This window comes from Corvus hawaiiensis, chromosome 9 (genome assembly GCF_020740725.1).
Source record: "Corvus hawaiiensis isolate bCorHaw1 chromosome 9, bCorHaw1.pri.cur, whole genome shotgun sequence".
Classification (NCBI taxonomy): domain Eukaryota; kingdom Metazoa; phylum Chordata; class Aves; order Passeriformes; family Corvidae; genus Corvus; species Corvus hawaiiensis.
The window spans coordinates 28495198-28514090 of record NC_063221.1 but is presented as its reverse complement, the minus strand read 5'-3'; the positions used below and the strand labels follow the sequence as shown (position 1 = coordinate 28514090).

General features: G+C 57.8%; 2 protein-coding genes across 4 annotated transcripts; both read right to left on the bottom strand.

Moving 5' to 3' along the window:
- Positions 1 to 7: 7 nt before the first annotated feature.
- TMEM205 (transmembrane protein 205) lies at positions 8 to 2520 on the bottom strand. Its single transcript, XM_048312210.1, has 3 exons — positions 856 to 2520; positions 603 to 766; positions 8 to 392 (listed from the first exon to the last, which is right to left on the bottom strand). The coding sequence occupies exons 1-3, from the start codon at positions 983 to 985 to the stop codon at positions 93 to 95; spliced, it is 594 nt and encodes a 197-aa protein (XP_048168167.1). The 5' UTR covers positions 986 to 2520; the 3' UTR covers positions 8 to 92.
- An 81-nt stretch (positions 2521 to 2601) lies between these two features.
- Positions 2602 to 18750, bottom strand: ACOT11 (acyl-CoA thioesterase 11). 3 transcript variants are annotated; one of them, XM_048312204.1, is made up of 19 exons: positions 18201 to 18276; positions 16001 to 16151; positions 14072 to 14147; positions 12390 to 12588; positions 11506 to 11575; positions 9560 to 9610; positions 8465 to 8525; positions 8160 to 8261; positions 7769 to 7904; positions 7327 to 7483; positions 6855 to 6974; positions 6635 to 6779; positions 5680 to 5735; positions 5485 to 5551; positions 5324 to 5407; positions 5102 to 5235; positions 4682 to 4813; positions 4483 to 4609; positions 2602 to 4396 (listed from the first exon to the last, which is right to left on the bottom strand). In XM_048312204.1, the coding sequence occupies exons 3-19, from the start codon at positions 14132 to 14134 to the stop codon at positions 4241 to 4243; spliced, it is 1860 nt and encodes a 619-aa protein (XP_048168161.1). In that variant the 5' UTR covers positions 14135 to 14147; positions 16001 to 16151; positions 18201 to 18276; the 3' UTR covers positions 2602 to 4240. The 3 variants fall into 3 exon arrangements, with proteins under 3 accessions (XP_048168161.1, XP_048168159.1, XP_048168160.1); XM_048312202.1 differs by lacking the exon at positions 16001 to 16151 and having other exon boundaries at positions 18201 to 18750; XM_048312203.1 differs by lacking the exons at positions 9560 to 9610; positions 16001 to 16151 and having other exon boundaries at positions 18201 to 18746.
- Between the last annotated feature and the right edge of the window lie 143 nt (positions 18751 to 18893).

The window sequence follows — 18893 nt, the reverse complement described above, 5'->3', positions numbered from 1 at the left end:
GCTGCAGTTTAATGTCCAAAGCTCAGGGTTGCTTTACAGCAAGGCAGCAGGGGGTGGGCTCTGGCCAGCCATCCCCTGGCAGTGTCCTGCCCTCAGAGGGCAGAGAGCCGGGCAGCCAGGTGGTACAGGCTCAGCCCGTTGCACACGATGCAGCAGAGGTTGCAGAGGGAGGACAGAGCGTGGAAGAGGGCGAAGCGCCGGGCCAGCTGCCTGTAGCTGGGGTTGGAGGCTCGGAGCTGCCTGCGGGGCTCGCTGGCCGCCAGCCCCACCTCCTGCCCCAGCCCCTGGCTGCGCTCCACCAGGTGCAGCTCGGCCACGATGTCGGAGGTGACCTGCCCGAACCACTGCGTGTTCAGCACAGAAGCGGCGATGCAGACGAGGAAGACGATGATCTGCGAGGGAGCAAAGCCCGCTGTGAGCACCTCGCACGTGTGGTGGGTTAAATTTCTCCCCCAGCCCCCCTGGCTCGCTGCAGTCTGGGTGCTAACGGGCTGCTTCTACCCGGAGCCGTGCGTGGGTCTCCATCGTGGGCAAGCCAGCCTGAGTGGAGCAGAGGAAGGGGTTTGGGCTGTGGGCAGCTCCTGTTTGAAAGAGGGGGCTACCTGGGTCGTGTGCTCCTCGCCGAGCCGCTCGCTGGGGTGGGACATGGCAAACAGGGTCAGGTTGAGGAAGGCACAGGTGGAGCTGATGTGGAAGTAGTAGGGGAAGAGCTCACGCTGGATGGAGCCGAAGGTGTGGCGAGGGAGGTGCCTGCTCATCACAAACCCTGCGAGGGGGACAGCAGGTAAGTCCTGGGGCAAAGCCCCCTCCCCTGTGCCACCCCCCGGGCAGAGAGCACAACAGAGCCCAACCTACCGGCCACAAAGGTCACCCAGACCTGCATTCCCCAGGAGGTGGAGAGGAAAAGCAGGTGCAGCAGTTTGATGGTGTTGGAGGGCTGCGTGTCACCTGCCATGGCGTCCTGGATGGGGACAGGTCCCTCCATGTCAGCCAGGTCACCCCCGGATTCGGCGCTGAGCTGTGGTTGCTGCTGTCACCTTGCTGCTCGCAGGGCAAATGCAGTTCAGGTTCACAATCTGCTTACTCAGGGAAGGCTTTGGAGCTGGCACAGCCCCATTCCAGCCTCACCACCACACACCCGGCTGGGCTGCAACCCCGGTGCTCAAACCCCTCGTATCTCAGGGGCAGGGCACTGTGTCAGCACCTAGGAACCAGCCGGTTTGGGTGGACTTTTGGCAAAGTCCAGCCAACGCCCCGACTGACCCCTGGCAGCAGGAACAAGCAGAAAGTCAATAAAAAGGGGAAGAGAAAAGCCCTGACAAATACACCTGCCCACGCTGTGGCCACCAAAGAGGCCTCTTGGCTGGGAGAAGCCCCCCTGTTTAAAAACAGCAGCAGCTTCTGTACTGTTTAACCAAAAGCCTGGGGGCTTGGAGGAGCAGGGGGCCCCAGGCTCACCCCGCTGCCCCAGACCCCGCACAGGAGCACGGGCAGCAGTGGGTGGAGGGAGGCTTTGACGGAGCTGCCTAATCCACTGCAAGGAGTGCTCTGAAAATTAATTAAAAGCTTCTGGGAGTAGCCCATCAATAATGTTGCCTGCAGAACTCCTCCTCCTCCCCTCGGCTGGGCGCCTCAGGGCATGAATTACAGCGGGGCTGGCCTTGCGAGAGACACCGCCGTCTAATTCCATCCCACTCCTGCAAAGCAGATAAATATACCCTGTATTGTGATGTATTAGCTCCATGTATTTATTTAGGCATCCATAAAATCAGGTCCTTAAACCTTCTCATGATGGCAGCACACTGGAGAAGGTGCCCACACCCAACCTGGAGTGCTGGCCTGTAAATCCCCAGCTGTCTTCATGGCCTTTTCTTTTTCTAAAGCTTCTGGGCATTTTTGGGATGTTTCCCCTGCTCCATCCTTCAGCAGCCCTGGATGGCAGGGGCCCAGGGAAGGCAGCCGTGGTCCTTAGGTGGGGCTTTGTTCCCTGCATCATCCTGGGCAGGAAGGCAGTGATGGGCTCTGCCAGCAGCCAGCACAGAGCCCTGCTGCTCCCAAGGTCCCAGATCTGCCTCTCCAAATGATTTGCCTCCATGCAGGAATTAGCAGCCGAGAGCTCCAAGGTGTTTTTGTGCAAAGAAGCTGTAGGTTGGAAGGTTGCTCAGAGCAGGGAGTAGTTCCCCTTATTTTTTTCTTTTTTTTGAAGGGATTAAGAAAAATGGTGATTGATTGCTGAATTGGTCCTGGGAAGGTTCATTTCATGGGGAGGGCAAAGAAAGGGCTCTAGGAAAGGCTGGTAAGGACAGTCACCATCAGGTGCCTGCTGCTCTGTGGGATGAGGCAGTGGAGATGGGCGCTCCAGGGATGCTCCAAGCTGCCCAGTCCTGCTGTCCATGCCCTCCTGAGGGCCAGCAGATGCTGCAGGGCTGCAGTTTTCTCCCAAAAACACAAACCACACGATGCCTCACACTGCTGCAGCGCTCTGCCGTGCCCCCAGGTCACTCCTGCTCCATCACCCTGCATCCCCAGGGACCCAGCCAGGCTGGAGCCAGGGCTGACCGGGGCCTCCCAGCGGGAAAAAGCACAATACTTGAGGAGAAGGAGAGGTCAGTTAAAGTTTAATGTTCAGGCAAATACATCATCCCCTCCACTTAATCAAGCAGCAGCAATTCCTAACAGTAAGTAGAAAGGATGGCGCTCGTCCTGGTGATAAAAAGGCAGGATTGCTCTGAGTTTTGGGAGATAAGAGGGCTCAATAAAAATTGAATGTTTTGTACTATGTTCAGCCTGAGATGGCTTTATCTTTGGGAGGTCGGGGCACAGCCGTGCCAGGCGTTGAGCTGAGATGTTTATGATGGGAGGTACAGCAGAGATTAGGGGTTTATGGCCACAGCCAGCCCAAGTGTGGGAGCCACTGGCTAGTGCCCACAGGAGAGGGGCAGGAGCTCCTTCTGCTTATAAACTGAGTGGGGAATTTGGGTAGCAAAGGGATGGGGTGCTGCAGAGGGACAAAACATCTGGAAAAGACCTTGTGCTCATTTCTGGTGCCCCATGGCCTCACTGCACCCCACGCACAGCATCACCATCATTTGCTTATCCTTGGGATTAAGCGCAGGGCTCTGCAGGCAGAGGCAAGGGCACAGCTGGCACCTGCTGTGCCCGAAGCTCTGTGTGCCTGAGGGCTTCCAGGGCTCATTCATTTTCCAGCAGGCAGCAAGCCTTCCAGAAACCTCAATGCCATCAGAAAACCTCTGGCTGTGTGACCCAGGAAGGCCTGGGAGGGGGCTCTCCACAGATGCTCTGAGGGCAGATGTCCCCTGGGCTGTGGCTAATGAGCAGCACTTCCACTGTCACACCTGCTTCATTCTGGTGGCTTTCCCAGAGCATCCCAGACTTAGGGGAACAAGGTTTGGCTCTTGTCTTCTCCTTTTCCAGCACCTCTGAGGCAGTTTGGGGTTTACATCTCAAGGTGTTGGTGCACCCACCAGAGCGGGATGAGGAGGGCTGCCCCAGATATGGCAGCAATACCTCAAGGCAGTCCCCAAAAGCCACTTGCAGGGAGCACCACCCCTTTCCTGCAGCAGAATCCTGCCTCAAAGAACCCCACATCCACCTGAGCCCCAGGTGTGCCATGGGTGCAGGATCCCTGCTCCAAGCTCAACACACAGCAAGTCCCTGGAGCAGACACTCACCCAGAGCACATATGGATGTTTTTCCTTTCAATGCACTTTTACTGTTGCTCCTTCCACGGTCCCATGGGGTGGGATTTCAGCCCAGGAGGAGCAGGAGCAGTTTGCAGCCCTGCCTAGGAAAAGGAGCAGTCCTGGGGAGAGTGGGATGTTCCAGCAGCCATCCCTACACCAGGGAGGGTACAGCACCCTCCCTGTATCACTGCCCACTCTTTCCCTTTGGTGCCTCAAAAGGAACCAGTTAAAAAAAAGAATCTGTTTTGGGAAGACTTTGGATCATATAAAGATTCAAGTAGCGTTAAGTGAACTAGAAAACCCAGTCCCGTACATCAGCTTATAAAATTTCTAAATAAAATAAAAAAAGAAGGAAGAAAAGATATGACACATCAGTGCAAGGGATGAGGTGGTACAGTAATGCCCCTCCACCCCAGCCCCTGCGACCAAAGCCCCCAGGGAGGCAGGGTCTGGGTGCCATCATCCCACGTCCCCTTCCACCACAGAAGTGTCCCCTCATCTGTCTGTCCATCTATCAGCAGGGGGTCAGCATGGCTCTAGAAGTCCTGCAGCCGTGAGATCAGGTCCTCCTTGTTCTTCAGCAGGAACTTCTCACAGGCTTCGAAGGTGGAGCAGATGTCAGAGGACAGTCCCGCCACGTTGGTGGTGACGTAGTTGAGGTACCCTGGCATAGCCTGGTTGTAATAAGCCACCTGCAAGGCACAGGACAAGGTCAGCAGGGGCACAGGAGGGGGGGGCCTCCCCCATGGGCTGTGGGAGCACAGCCACAGCGTCCCACCTTGCTCATCTCCTCTGACTCTGGCCAAATGCAGAACCCGGAGCAGAGCGTCTCCCCGCGCGTGAATTCGGCTCTGGCGGGGTGGGTGGGCAGCGTCACTGACCGAAAGGCCACCACGTAGGGGTCCCTGGGGAGGACAGAGCCCGGTGAGGTGGCCCAGCTTGGATGGCAGGGAGCAGGGGTCGGGCTGGACACTCACCCCTTGCTGCAGGGCTTCCGCCGGGACGCCAGGATCACGAAGTCCTGCGGTTTGTTCTCGTGCCTGAGCTTCTGGCTCACCACGTGGTAGATCATGTCATCATCATCGACCTTCTGGACAAGCTCAGCACTCCTGTGAGGGAAGGAGACTGGTCACAGAAACCCTGTCGTGCCCCCTGAATCTGGGCCTTGCACATTTACGGCCCACCGCCAGACCCAAGATATTTGGGGGGACCCAAAATAAGTATTTTCTTCAGCAAAGTGCAGCCATCAGCCCAGATGGAGCCAGGACAGGGACACAGTGCAGGGTCTCTAAGAGCAAGCAAGGCAACACAGTGGCTCCCAGGAAAGCCCCAAGGGATGCTCAACCACAAGCCTTGAAGTCGGGGGTGTGATTTTGGGGGCAGCCTGCAGCACTCACACGTAGTGGCTGTCCCACTCGTGCCGGCGCCGCAGGTTGGACAGCAGGGAGAAGGCTCGGCTGGCCGTGATGCAGACGGACATCTCGATGCGGAAGGACAGGAACTTGTCCTCCTCCAGCGTGTACATCCGCACCTCGGGGAGCACAGGGCACGGCTGGGACTCGTTCCCACCGGGATTGCCCACACTTTTGGGGCAAGGGAGAAGGGACAGGGTTTAGTACCTTTTCCTTCTCTCTGGCGAGTGCCCAGTTCACTTTGGCCACGAGCAGCTTCAGTGCAGAGACGTTGTTGTAGCTCAGATAAACCTGGGGTGGGGGCAGCACGTCAGGAGCAGGAGGGGGAGCAGGAGAGGGAGCAGGAGGCACCAGCTCCCACATCCTACCTTGTTGCTTTGGTCCCAGGGCACGGAGAGTGGTACCTCGGTCTGTTTGCAGGAGACAACGTATTTTCTGCAGCAAAGGAACAGTTTCCCTTATGAGGGGACACAAACCACCCCTAGACTGTCCCTGCACCTCAGCCCTGAGCCCCCCTCTCCTCCTTCCTCCATCCCCACATCCAACTCAGCTCTGCTGCTCACCGGTCCAGCCGAATTTTTTTCCTAGCGCTGGCTTCTCTGTACCTCCTTTCTCCGTCCTGATAAATGGGAAAAGGCAATTAAGTTAATAGGAAAAGGAGGATGAAAAAAAAATCACATCTTTTTGGGAGTGGGAAAAACATTCAGCAGGGAAGGGCTGGAAGGTGAAGCCCCCTTGCTTGCCAGCTGCCACCCTGGTCACACTGCAGTGACGGTCAGTGATTAACTGTGAGTTATTTCAGCATTGCCCATGCTCTGATCAAGTGATGGGCACTGGCACATTAGGGAAAACCTTTGTTGCGGCTGCCAAGCTGCAAACAGCCCCTGAAACACAACTTGCGTTCCCTAGCACCTGCAAATGTCCCCTCCTGGGGAAATAACAGCCAAAAATAAAGCAGCTTATTTTGAAGAAAGTGCTAGTGTGGTGTTTTAAAGCGGGCATGAGGAGGTTTCAGGGAGCCCGACTCTGGCCATGAGATGATCTCCATCACAGTGGGAGGTCCTAGTTTTAAGGCACCAAAAAAATCAGGCAGCTGGGCAAGGATCAGCCCAGGAGAAGCTGAGACACATGAGTGTTGGCTTTGCTGCTGTGCTCCCGTGACAGACTTCCCTAAGTATTTGGATCCCAGCAAATTATGGATTAGGATGCTTTGAAAGGTAAAAACAACCTCAACATTCCTTCCCCTAAATTACAGAAAAGACGAGCTGGAATTTGCAAGCAATACTCTGTTAAGCCTTGCATGGCTAATACATCTCCATCTCTGCACAGGCAAGTGGTTTATTTTATTAGTGATACCGAGCAATCAATTCAATTCACTTGCTATTGAGCAATTTCATTTCCATCATCATAAAACTGCATTTGTTTTGCTGCAAATCCAAGAGCCCTCCAGGGCCGAGCGGGATTCCCGGGGGTCTCGTGCTACCACGGTGGGGAGAAGCCAGCCCAGCTCATCCTTACCCCTGGCTCGGGTGCCACCATGGGCAGCGTGCGGGGATGACCCTCCTGGTCCAGCACCACGAAGGTCATGAAGGCGCTGTTGATGTGCCTGCGGCTGACGGACATCTCCTGGCCGTAGGCCTCGGCGCTGACCCCCACCTCCATGCTGCCGGAGAGAAGGGATGAGGGAGTGGAGGGCCATGCGGAGGGTGGGAAGGGGACCCCTGCAACCGGCACCCACCTGTTTTTGAAGGCGTTGTTGACGATGGCTTTGAGCACCAGGCGGTCTCCCACTTGCGACGGTCCCCGAAAGTGGAACATCTCGATGGCCCTCAGCGTGGGGTAGGCGTGGCACAGCCGGCTGTGGGCACAGGTGTTACCCCCCCGGCCATGGCCCCACGCCCTGGCAGCCCCATGCACCCTTCCGGACCCAGCCAGGGCCGAGGAGACCCCAAAAAAATATCACCCCTGGATTTCAATGGCCAAAGCCAGCCATGAGAAGGAACAATGAGCCAACTGCAGTGAGTGTGAACCCTTCCCTGGCGTCCCCCAGCACCACACACCCCTGGTACTCCCTGTGCAGTGTCACCCAAGGGTGACATGCTGGTGACCATCCCTTTGCAGGGTCCCTACAACCCAGCTGTGGCCAGACCCAGCCAGATGTGTTCCCTCCAGGCAAGTCATCTCCTGACTGTGAATCCCTGTTGGGTCACCTGGCTGCGATGGTGGCCACGTTCTCCATCCAGGCCATGATCTGCCCACCGAAGGTGTTGCCCTGGTGGTTGGCGTGAGGAGGCAGCACCAGCTCCACGCTCTCCACCCGCGTCTTTTCCGCTGGCACTGCCCCACTGCCGTCCCGCGTCTCCAGCTCTGCCGCAGGGGGAAAGCAGGGTTCAGAGTGTCGGATGGACAGTGGGACCCCTGCTCCCAGCACCCCACCAGCCCTTGTCCCTCTCCCACAGCTGCCCTCCCACTGCAGCAACCCCCCACAAACCTCCCAGCCTGGGAGTTTGGAATGGTGGGGCTGATCCCTACCCCTCCATGGCCAGGGCATTCCCAAACCTCCATGAAGTGATCACCACCAGCATCCTGCTGAGGAAGTGGGATGTCACCAGTGGGTGTCAGGGCTATTTTGGAAGCTGCGGGACACAGTACCGGTTTCCTGGGGGCTGCGGGTGAGGAGGTCCTTGAGGGTGTCCTTGTGGACCAGGCGCATGCGGCGGCGCTCAGCAGCGATGCTGTACTCGATCTTCTCCTCCTCCGTCTGCGGGGTCAGCGGCTTCAGCCTCACCTGCAAAGGGACGGGCAGGGTGCAGTCCCAGTGGGGGACCAGCAGCAGCCAGCAGGTGCCCTCCATGCCCAGAGCAGGGCCAAGAGCCACCCACCGTGCATCGCACAAACACGGGACACAGGATCACTGACCCATGAAGGAACAGCAGTTGCTGTGATGGAAAACTGAGCCCAGCCCAGTCCCACAGAGACCATTTCCTTCCTGCCTCTGTGCAGGGGGCAACAGAGTCCCCCCCATCCACCAGCCACTGCTCACCTTGCTGCCCAAGGGGCCCTGTGCCACGAAGGTGGCGTACGCCTTGCAGATGCTCCAGTGCTTCCCGCTGCACAGGTCTTCGTAGCTCACCTGGATGCCCACCTGGGAGAGGGCACACACCCCTGAGAGTCAGCTCTGCTCCCCAGGGACCCATATCCCACCAAGCACCCCTGACCAGAGCCAGCCAAAAAGGATGAACACATGGGATCAAAGCTGGGAACTGCAGGAGGATTAGGGGATTTGGCCACATGGCTGGTGGGGATGGGCACACAGCAAGGGGGACAGGGGCAGGGGCACACACCAACCTCCATGCTGGAGTTAAAGGCTCGGTTCACTTTGGCTTTGATGTTGACAACTTGCCCGACGCTGAAAAACAGGAAGAGGAGAAAGTCTGTGGGGTTTTTCGGGGACAACAGCCACCGAGCGGCTCCCACTGACGTGCCACGGCATTACAGCTCACTGCCCGCTGTGGCAAGGCTTCCTGGGACTGTGGGACATGCCAGATGGCCAGCAGGACATGGGGACAGCCACCCCAAGACGTGAGAGCAGTGAGATGTCACCCCTGAGCAGCTGCGTGCAAGTGGGTCCCCGGGTCTGGGGTGCTGCCAGGACACCCGAGGGGTGCAGAGGTGCCTGAGGCTTGCTTGGCACCCCCTGCCCATGTGGGCATGCACGCTCCTGCCAGAGCAAACGGCTCCTCCAGCCTTGCATCCACTGTTCTGCACAACTGGACCAGCCACGGGGCCTCCCCACAAGCAGTGGATACCTTGGGATACTGGGAGATGGCAGGAGGCAGGGTCCAGCCAGGGGCATTTTGCACCATCTCTTAAATGAAACATCTGCTGGCAGCAAAATGCTGCTCTCCCTGTGCCTTCAGAGTAAACACACAGAGACAACTTTGGCCCTGCAGCCTGAGCTACTCCAGACTGGTACCCATGGAATGAACAAATTAAACTCTTTTGTGACACCAAGAGCAGTCTTTACCAAATACATTATTAAATCAGGAATACTCCTCATTCCCTAAAGGAGGCCAGTGCTAGAAAACTCAGTGGAAAAATAAACCCTGTAACCACCACTTCCCAAAACCAGAAGCGAGGGAGAGTCAGCGTGTGCTCTGACACCAGATTTTTCCTCGTGCCCTCACGCATGACTTCAGGCTTCAAATGAGCTCTGTAAATGACACCCTCTGCACGTTGGCTCTGGCTGGAGCAGGAGTGGCATGAGCTGGTGCCTCTGGCTGTCCCCCAGCACTGACCTCGGGCCGGTGGCATGCCAGAACGTTAGCAGGGTTACGTGAGCAGCCCCTGTTCACATGCCATGCCACGTCAGTGGGGTTAAGGCTCCCAACTCACGGCAGCGCTGCGCTAGGCTGGCTGCTCTAGGGCCAAACACGTCCGTACCCGACACCGCTCCTCCCGTCCCGCTGCCCAGCGGGGCTTACAGACGGCTGGCTGGAGCAAAAAGAGAAAGCAAATGTGGGGAGAGGGTTAGAGGCGATGGAAGCAGCCAGATGGATGCTCTGCATGGGTTTGCAGCGAGGGGCATGCAAGGGCAATGGGCCAGGCAGGCAGGCTGGCAGCCCCACATGTCTATACATAGCCCCAAAAATACTTTATCTTCTCTGTCCTTATCTAACAGTAGAAGCCAGTGCCATAAATGCCACATGAAACCTCACTCAAGGGTACGTGTGATCCTCCCCAGAGGCTGCACTTCCACATGGCAGGGCAGAGGGGTGGGGAGAACCTGCTGCCCAGCCAGTGAGTTTTAAGCCAGTGATAATTTTGGGGTCTCCTCTGTGCCCTCAAGCACCTAAAGCTCCTCCCTGCCTCTCCCCCGCAGTGCAAGGGCAGCAGAAAGCACAAACAGCTGGGCGAGGAGATCCAACACAAAACTTCACCTTCCAACAGCTCTGCGGGAAATCCTTGCCAGGCCTCTTGCTCGGAGCATTAAGCTGGACTACAGCAAGTGGGATCTGAGCCAGGAGCAGCACAGATTCCCTGCCCCCTTGGAGCAGTGCCCAGCTCACCCCTGAGGAGGGACAAATGCTTTGCACGGCTTGATGTAATGCTGTGGAGTGGGGCTTGGGTCTCTTCTGCTCCAAAACCCAGGGGAAAAGGCGTCCCAGGCAAAGCTGCCCCAGGAGCAGGGTATCAATCCCACCTCTGCCAGTGGGAGTTGGCACCAGGGCTGCACCACATCCCCACACTGTGGATTTGTCATGGAGCTGAGCCCCAGGGTGATGGGCACCTCATGTGAGAGGGCAAAAGTGTGAGTTCAGCATTTCCTGGGAATGACAGTGAAACCCAAGAGTGAGTCAGGCTTCCCAGTGCCAAACAAATCAGCTGACAGCCAGGGACCCCAATGCCAGCCCTGGGTACCCACACTGGTGCCTGCCCCAGCAGGCAGACCTGCACAGCAGGGAGTGGCTGGGCAGTATGGATCCTGTACTGCATGGATCCTATACGGCAAGGCAGGAGCTGCTGGGCAGCATGGATCCTATACTGCAAGGATCTTATATGGCATGGCAAACCCCCAGGGAGCCCCCTGGAATGGTACCCATGTGGGAACAGACAGGCAGCCCCTGCACAGAGGGTGTGGGGGCTCTGAGAGATGAGTAAAGGCGGGTGGCAGTACCGGGCTTACTGGGAGTACAAAAGGACACTACTTCAGGAATGCTGGGTGGGAATGGTCTCAATACTGGGAGCCTGTGGATGACGAGGGCAGAGCCCTGGGAGGGTTTTTGTCCCCTCTGGTCACACCCTCAGGTCAGGAGGGAGAAATGTTGTTCCCAGACACATCTCAAGAGCTGCATGAATCAGAGGGGGACCTCTGTGGGGCAGCACCAGGGGATGCCAGGACCAGCCTGGGGTGGGATTTTGGCCAAGCAATGCCCAGCCTGATGCATCTCACAAAGCCGGGAGGTCCCAGCTCCCCCAGCACCCACCGGGTGGGAGAGCCCCACCACGCCTCAGCCACCCACATGGCCACTACAGAGGCACGATTTGCAAGATTTGAGTTTTCCAGAGCACTAAATCAGAGCTGTTTCCTGAACTAAGCCGGGGAGGAGCTGGCGTTGAGGGAAATACCGGGAAGCCAACGCAGCAGGAGCTCCCCAGGCGACCAGACAGAGGATAAATCAGAGCAGACAGTCCGTCCGCAGCCCTGCGGCGGAGATGGAGCCTCGGTCCCTGGCTGCCCTGCGAGCCTGGCACTGCCACCGCACCTCCTTCTCTCCCAGGCACGCTGCTCCCTGTTCCAGCTCCAGCCCCTGTCCACGTTGCAGCCGGCAGATGGGAAAAACCCCTGCGTTTCCCTGCGCATGCCCCGCGGGGCGCGGAGTATTTACCTAATGGTATGCTCAAAATAGATATCATCCATGGAAGCCGTGACGCACGGGCAGCCGGCGTGTCTCTCGGCTGGAAAGGAAAAACAAACTGCATCAGCAACCTGCACCAGCGTGCTGAGGGTGCGAGGGGCACGAGGGCTCCTCTGCCCCAGGCTGGTGACACCCAGGCAGCATCCTTTTATCTGCTCGTGCCCATTTCTGGGGACAAGAGCGGGATTTGGGGCTTCTCCTCTCCCAGCAGCGCGGGTTTGCAGATGTTTGAAGGTTTGGAGGGTGTGCTGGTGTTTGCCTTTCCTCCGTGAGTTTGCAGCTGTCGGGATGCACCGGCAGCTGATTCCATCTCCCCGTACACAGCAAATATCTCAAAGCTGCTCTGCCGGTGAGACTTTCCCTTGGGACTCCAGGAACCTCAGACTGCAAAACTGCTCTGGGAACCTCATCCAACTGCAGAATTGCACCCGTTTCCCTGTCATAACCTGCCCGTGCTTGGCTGAGCTGGTGAGCTCCATTGTTTCCTGCTGAGTGGAGGAGCTCAGCCCACTCCGGCTGCTGCCGGGATGTCAGGGATGCCACCAGCCTGGCCTCCCCTGCACACCAGGCAAGGAAAAGGGCAGCATTATAGACAAAGCAGGCATGGATTTTGATCTGTCCCCAAGCCAGCATGCATGCTGCAGTGCACATCTCCTCCCCTTCTTGTCCTGCTCCTGTTTGCTCTCTAATTACTCAGCAAAATGGCATTACGTGGGTCCCCAGCTGGCGTCACTCCGAGGCACTGTGCTGGACTGCCAGGGATGCTGCCGATGAGTTGGATCCTGTGGATCCTGCCTGGTGCCTTCTCCGGCAGCCCAGCAGGAGGACGGCTCCAGAGGGAGAGGATGGCTTACCAGAGAGGCAGGCGGCCGTGTCGATCCACTTGAGCAGCTGCCCGGTGCTGAGCTCGCCGCGGTGGTTGGTGTGGCAGGGCAGCACCAGCTGGCTCATCTGCACCTCGGTGGGGTTGCGGGCAGGCGAGGGGCTCGCCATGGCCCCCGGCGCCTCCTCCCGCTCCCCTGGCTCCTGGGCACGTGGTGGAGAGGTCGAGCTCTGTGGGGCACAAAAGCTCTGTTTTACCCAAATGGGAAGCAAATCCCCTGAGGGAACAGTGACCCGTGAAGACACTCCTCACACAGAGCCGGGAGAACCCCAGCCCTGCACACCCCCGGGCACCGTCAAAGCCCTTGCCAAAGACAAGGTGCCCGCAGCCAAATGGGGAAAAATCCCTCTAAAAAATGCTCCATAAGGGATTACTCCAGGTTTCCAGGCCATTTATCACCCAACCCCACTGCCCCCTCCCAAACACCACACAAAACTCCTCCCAAAGTCAATCCCTCCTCTGGGAAGAAATTTTTCTCCCTGACAGCTTCATTTTTAGGGTGCTGCAGCACAGGGTGGGTTTGCTCTCCTGGGGCCGGAGAGTGCTCCACACCTTCCACCAACACCCCCCCTTTGCCAAAGGAAGCACTGGAAGCTATGTGGTACAAGAAGCAGAGGAGAAGCATCCTCAGTTTGGGGTTGTTCGGGCAGTAAAATATGTTCCTTGCTGGCTGGTCCCTCTGCAGGGCACAGAGCGGCTCCCCTGGCACCCCGGTGGGAAGCAGGGTGGGAGAGAGAGGAGGCTGAGGCAGTGCTGGCAGGGAAAACAGCTGATGAGAGATGTCAAGTGAGTCGTGTTACACAAGGGGTGAACTCAGTTAGCCTGGTGAGTAACTGAGGAGACACGAGGAGCTGTCTGGGCTTTGTCACAGCCCTTCCTTCCGCTTTCTGCTCCCGCTGCAGCTCCCGCTCACAGCACTTGTTGCGAGAGTCCCACTCCAGCAGCTTCTCTGCCCTTTGCTTTGCCCAGATTCTTTTAAAGATGGGTTTATGCTGAAAATGATGCTTTCCCGATTACCCTGAGCTCACTGCCTCTCAGAATAGCATTTTTCTCCAGTGGGTCTAACCTCTGTTTCCATAGCTACTGGTACACGACATCCTGGGAACGGCACAAACCTCCCCTCAGCAGAGACGGCGGCGAGCACCGAGCCAAGCCGATGGCAAAGGGCTCCCATCCTGCAGTGAGACCAAGCCCCAGCCACCAGAGCCCCTCCAGCAGCCTCCAAACCCCTCCATGAACCTCCTGGGCTGCTTCCCAGCATGCAGAGGCGCCTACATGAGTACCACAGAGCTATTTTGGGAAGCCGGCAGGCTCTGGGGTATGAGCCAGCAATGCAAAGAGCTCCAAAGCCGCCTGCTGCAGAGTGAGCAGACAGCCTGCCCCGAGATCCTGCCGGTCATTTTCCCGGCGTTTGACAGTTCTGAGTTTTAGGGAAGAAGCTGCTAGTCCTGGGAAGAGCCCTGGCCCTGCGGTAGCCAGCAGGAGGCTGGGGATGCTGATGGGGAGGGAACACGTTGGAAGAGGAGGCAGCCAGGTCCGGTGCAGGGCTGGGAGCAGCTCCTGGCACAGGGTGGCATTTCCCCAGCACAGCCTGGGTTAGTAGCCGCCGGCACAACAGGGAGCCACGGGTTAGTTGCACAGCACGAGGGGTACCTGGAGGCCATTGCAACAGAAGCTCAAGATCTCTTCAGGGACTATAATATTCCCCTTGACCATTTTTAAGAGACACCTGGAAAGGAGAAGAGTGGCTCTGGTTACGGCAGGACTGGCAGAGACGGGAGTGGCTGTTTCCCGGCAGGGACAAGGCAGTGTGTGTGGCGGGTTGTCACACCCTGTCCCCACATCCCATGCTGACGTCTCTCCCCACAGCACTGACCCCTCGCCAGCACCTATCAGGGGGCTGTCAGAGCTGAAACAGAGAAGGGCAGACCAGGGCAGGTGCCTGCCATTCCATGGGAGTCAGGTCCCACGCTCACCAGCCCTGATGAAAGAGGCCCAGCTATTTTGGGGTGCTGGACCAAGCACAGCTTGCAGGGCCGTGGCCAACCCCTTGGTCGATGATGCTTTGTCAGTGCTTCCTGTGTTGCTACATGTGACAGGACTGTGCCTTGAAGCTCCCCTGGCCGGAGCAGTGACACCGCTGCAGTCACAAGACAGCCGGGAGCATATTTTTGGCAGCAGGCAGGGCTGAGGCTGCCACGGATGGTACTGAGGGCAGCGAATGGGAAGCACCCAATGCCAGCAACGCCACTGTGCCCTGCTCCAGCCCCTCTGCCTGTGAAGCCCTGGCATTCCCCAAGGGCATCGTGTGCCCTTGGGTGCCTGCAGGCTCCTGGGCCACGAGCATGGTGACTGTGTCCCAGCTGGACATTGTGGTGGCATTGCAAGGAAAGGCAGAGTGGGAGCTGCAGCAAAAACAAGTGGAACAGGCTTTGTATTTACAGTTTGCTTTTAAACACAACACTGCCAGGCCCTTGGCACACCCCCAGCTTCCCAGCACACATCCCTCTACCTGCTGGAGGCAGCTGCTCTTTTACCGAGGCAGGGGGTTGACTGATTTTGGCAAGGGGCTAAAAGAGTGGAAGCTGTAGATTTGCTTCCTGCACCACCAGGAGCTGGGGTGTCACACGGAGTGTACCCAATGAGGTCGGTACAAAACAAGGGCGCTCAGGTCTCCTACACACACACAAACGGCACCATGGAGCCTCTCGCAGCCTCCCACCCCTGCCCCGGCAGCACCGGGTTTTGCTTTCCCCAGCCCCATGACTTTTTCCCTAGCCCCATGACCTCTCTAGCCTTGTTATTGAGGTTTGGGAGCTTCCTGATGGCTCACTCGCCCTTGCAAGAGCCCAGTGCAAGAGTTACTCTCCTGTTTTACAAGATGGGTTTGCTGCCCAATTGCAGACATGAGGCGGTGGCTGGGGGTGGTCCTGTTACACCCCATAGCCCCAGCCTACAGCACCAGAGGGACATTCCTTGGAAACCCAAACCTGCTGCTGGCTCGGCAATCGTGTCACCTTGTCCCCTGGGCTGCGTTAGCAGGAGGGGGTAAAATACCCAGAGCTGTCTGCTTTGCATCATCCTCCTGCTATTTCCCAGGCAGCCCCAGTCCACGCTCCCACCCTGGGGAAGGGGAGCGCCCCGGCAGCGCTCCAGAGACCCGGAACCATTCAGCCAGTGGGTATTTATGGAGTATTTGTTATCGAAACTAAGTGAGCAAGTGTCTGTCCTCATTAAAATCTTCAGCCTCACTCAACTGTCACATTTTTAAAGCTGTTGATTGATGCAGCCCTTGGGTCACCATGGCAACGGGATGCAGTACCCAGGCAATGATGCTCTTACTCTGTCACCCCTCGAATGACCCACTTCTACCCAAAAAAAAAAAAAAAGAAAGTTTGCATTAGAAAAAAAACCCTTCCAGAAGAATGTTTTCCTTGCCTCCTGCCACGCTCACTTCCTGTGCTTCTGGAGGCGTAGGAAGCCCACAGAGCAAACCAGCAAAGACACAGAGGGGAAGACACACCAACAACTCTGCAAGTACTGGGGAGAGGGACCCGACGGCACCCCACAACTCTCCTATACCCTGGCAGAAGGGTGTCCTGCAGCACTGGAACATCCACAAGCTCCAGGGAAGGTTTCTGCTGTGAAATTCGGTGCTGGCCTCTTCAGAAATCACCAGGGGATGAACATCCATTGCAAACCCTCGTGGGTCCTGCAGCTCCCTAGGATGATGCTGGGCAGAGATGCAGGAGAACAGTTGTTCCTCCCAATCCTTGGGCCCACTGAAAGCAGGGTGTTTGCTTTAGCCACCCCCAAGACAGTGGATGAGAGGGAGGGACAAGGGTGAAACTGAGGTGGGGGTCCCAAGTGCTGGGCTTTGGAGGGGCTCTGGGCAGAGCAGGGCAGCCTTGCACCTTGAGCCACCCCCACCTGCTCTCAGAGCTCTCTCACCACCCCACTCCCACCTCCCAAACACCTAATCCCCATTTTCCCCCACCTGGCTCTGCCTCCTACCCCCACCCCAGCTCCTCGACATAACTTTACCCCTCCCTGGAAGTATATAAAGAAAAAAAGGGGGGAGACGCTGGGGAGGAAAGCGGCGACAATGAAGTTCTCATGGGGGATTATTGGTGTATAATTGAGCAATATCCATGGTAACAAGCAAATCTGCACGCGTTAAAGAATTAACCTGACCTACTTTGGGAAATTCTGCCATCTCGACAGGGCAGTGAGGGCTGTCCATCCCCCGAGACCCGGCCCGCCACTCCCACTGCCAGCAGTGGCAAAGCCCCGGTGCCAGCGGTACTGGAGATGTCCAGCACAGCTCAGCCCCATCACCGCATGCCCATGGGGATGGAGCAGGGTCCCCAGGATGAGAGCTGCTGCTCAGGATGTGGCCCCACTGGGACAAAAGGGACTGAAGGGCCAGGTCACAGCACGGTGAGGAAACACAGCAGCTCCCTGCAGCACAGAGGGTGGCCAGCCCAGAAGAAAGGGCAGGACAAACTGCAAGTGGTATTTCTGGGACCACACATCTTGTTTCCTTAGAGTTCATGGTGCAAAGCAAGGCATAGGGCCAGGAAAGTGCAAACCGAGGGTCAAAGGCAAGAGCGATGACTCCTCTTACAACGGGATGATGGTTTTCCAACCATCACCCATGGGAAAGCTTCACTCAAGGTGAGCGCAGCGGGGACACCTCCAGCACCCTCACCTCCCTCTCCACCACAGGGTGAAGCATCCCCAGCCCTGGCCCTGCCCGCAGCCCCCTCCATACCCCTGCCCAAGCGCTCTCTACACCTCCTGTGAGGCTCCTGGGAAGGCTGGTGCTGATTTGCCAGCACAGGGGCAAAGTTCCCAAGGGAGTGTCCCAGGGGACAAAGGTCTGGCTCCGGTGCAGGGGGAGAACAATGCCACATGTCACGCCAGTACAGCTGTAAACACTGCCAGGCCCAAAATTCACATGCTTGGGGACAGAGAGGCACCTTCGCCCGGCCACCCACAGCGTTCCCAGGGAGGAGACTGCCACAACATCAATACAACCGTGTTTTAGACCACCACAGTCGAGCCCACCAAGCTGGAAACCACCACAGTGGAGACCAAAGGTCTACACCCTGGTGGTCTTACCTGTGTGGTCTCCACAATGGGGGTCACCATGGTTGAGACCACTGGAAAACACCCAGGTGAACACCATGGTGGTGTGCTGGTCTACATCATGGTAGTCACCATGGCCAAGACCGCCTCATTGGAGGGTGGAGATCCCCATGGCATTGTGCCACCCACCCAGCCACCCACCCTGCCCCAGCCAGCCCCAGCACATCCCTCTGCCCTCGCCGTGCTGCCATCATTGCCAGCAGCCCTGTGCCCACGCTTCCCAAATATCTGCCCCTGCTTTTAAGTGAGAAGAAGCTGATTCAAGCCAAAGCCCTCTAGTACTCCTCCTGTCACACCCAGGAAGACCTGGGGGGGGTTTGATGTTCCCAGCTCTTGCCCGCTGTCCCCGCTGCAGCCGGAGGGTGCCACGTTCCCATGAAAACCACGATGGAGCAGCAGCACAGCTCGATGCAAACCCCAAGGGCAAGAAAGCATCACCCGGGTAAGCAGGGGGGCACAAGAAGCTTTCACCCCTCACCTTCTCCCTGGAAGAGCCGCCCAGCGCAGATGCAAGCCAGGACAAGCCGCCGCTCCACCGCCGGGAGTGGAAGTCTCCACAGCAGCTCCCGCTCACCCAGCCCTGGGGTTCCCCGCCTTGTCCCCATGGTCCCCAGCTCCCCCCAGCCCTCACCTCAGCCAGAAGAAGCTGAGCATTTGCGGGAGGTGTTGAGGCGACGGCTGGCTCGGAGGAGAAGCGTCCGGACACCTGCGGGCGCGGGCGTCGAGGCCAGGCTGGCGCGGAGCCCTGGGACGGGGCCAGCGCACACCCCCTCCCGCTTCCTTAAATATGGCCATGCAGAACTTTTCTTAAGGTAGCGCTTGGCAGATCTGCGCTCGCCTGGAAAATGGCCGGCGCTCTGGAGGTTGGCTCTGGATGCAGGAGGGAATGCGTCGGGCTGGCTGCAGAGCCAGGGAGAGCGGCGGGAGGCACCGGCGCGCTGCCAGCAGCTCTGCGGAGCGGGGTGCTGCTGCTTCCTTCATCCCTCCCCAGGGAGCAGCTCCTGGGACGAGGTCTCCTCCCCAGCCCACTCATCATCCTCTTCTCCCCCCATCACCTCAGCAAGGGGCACTCAGTTAAACTTGCCTAAAAATATCAGTATTTTCCCCAGAGCCGCAGGTGCTGACACCAAGCTCACTGTCCGGAAAAGCCTCGGCAAACTTCTCCAAAGCAAATCCAATCCACACAGCTGCTCCCTGGCCCTGCTGCCTTTGAAGTACCTCTGACAGGGCTTATCACAAACCCCCCCTTTTTTTTTTCCTTAACAAGGAAATAAAATGCAAATTGCCCTGTCACTGCATTAATGACTAATGGGTTTAGTGGAGA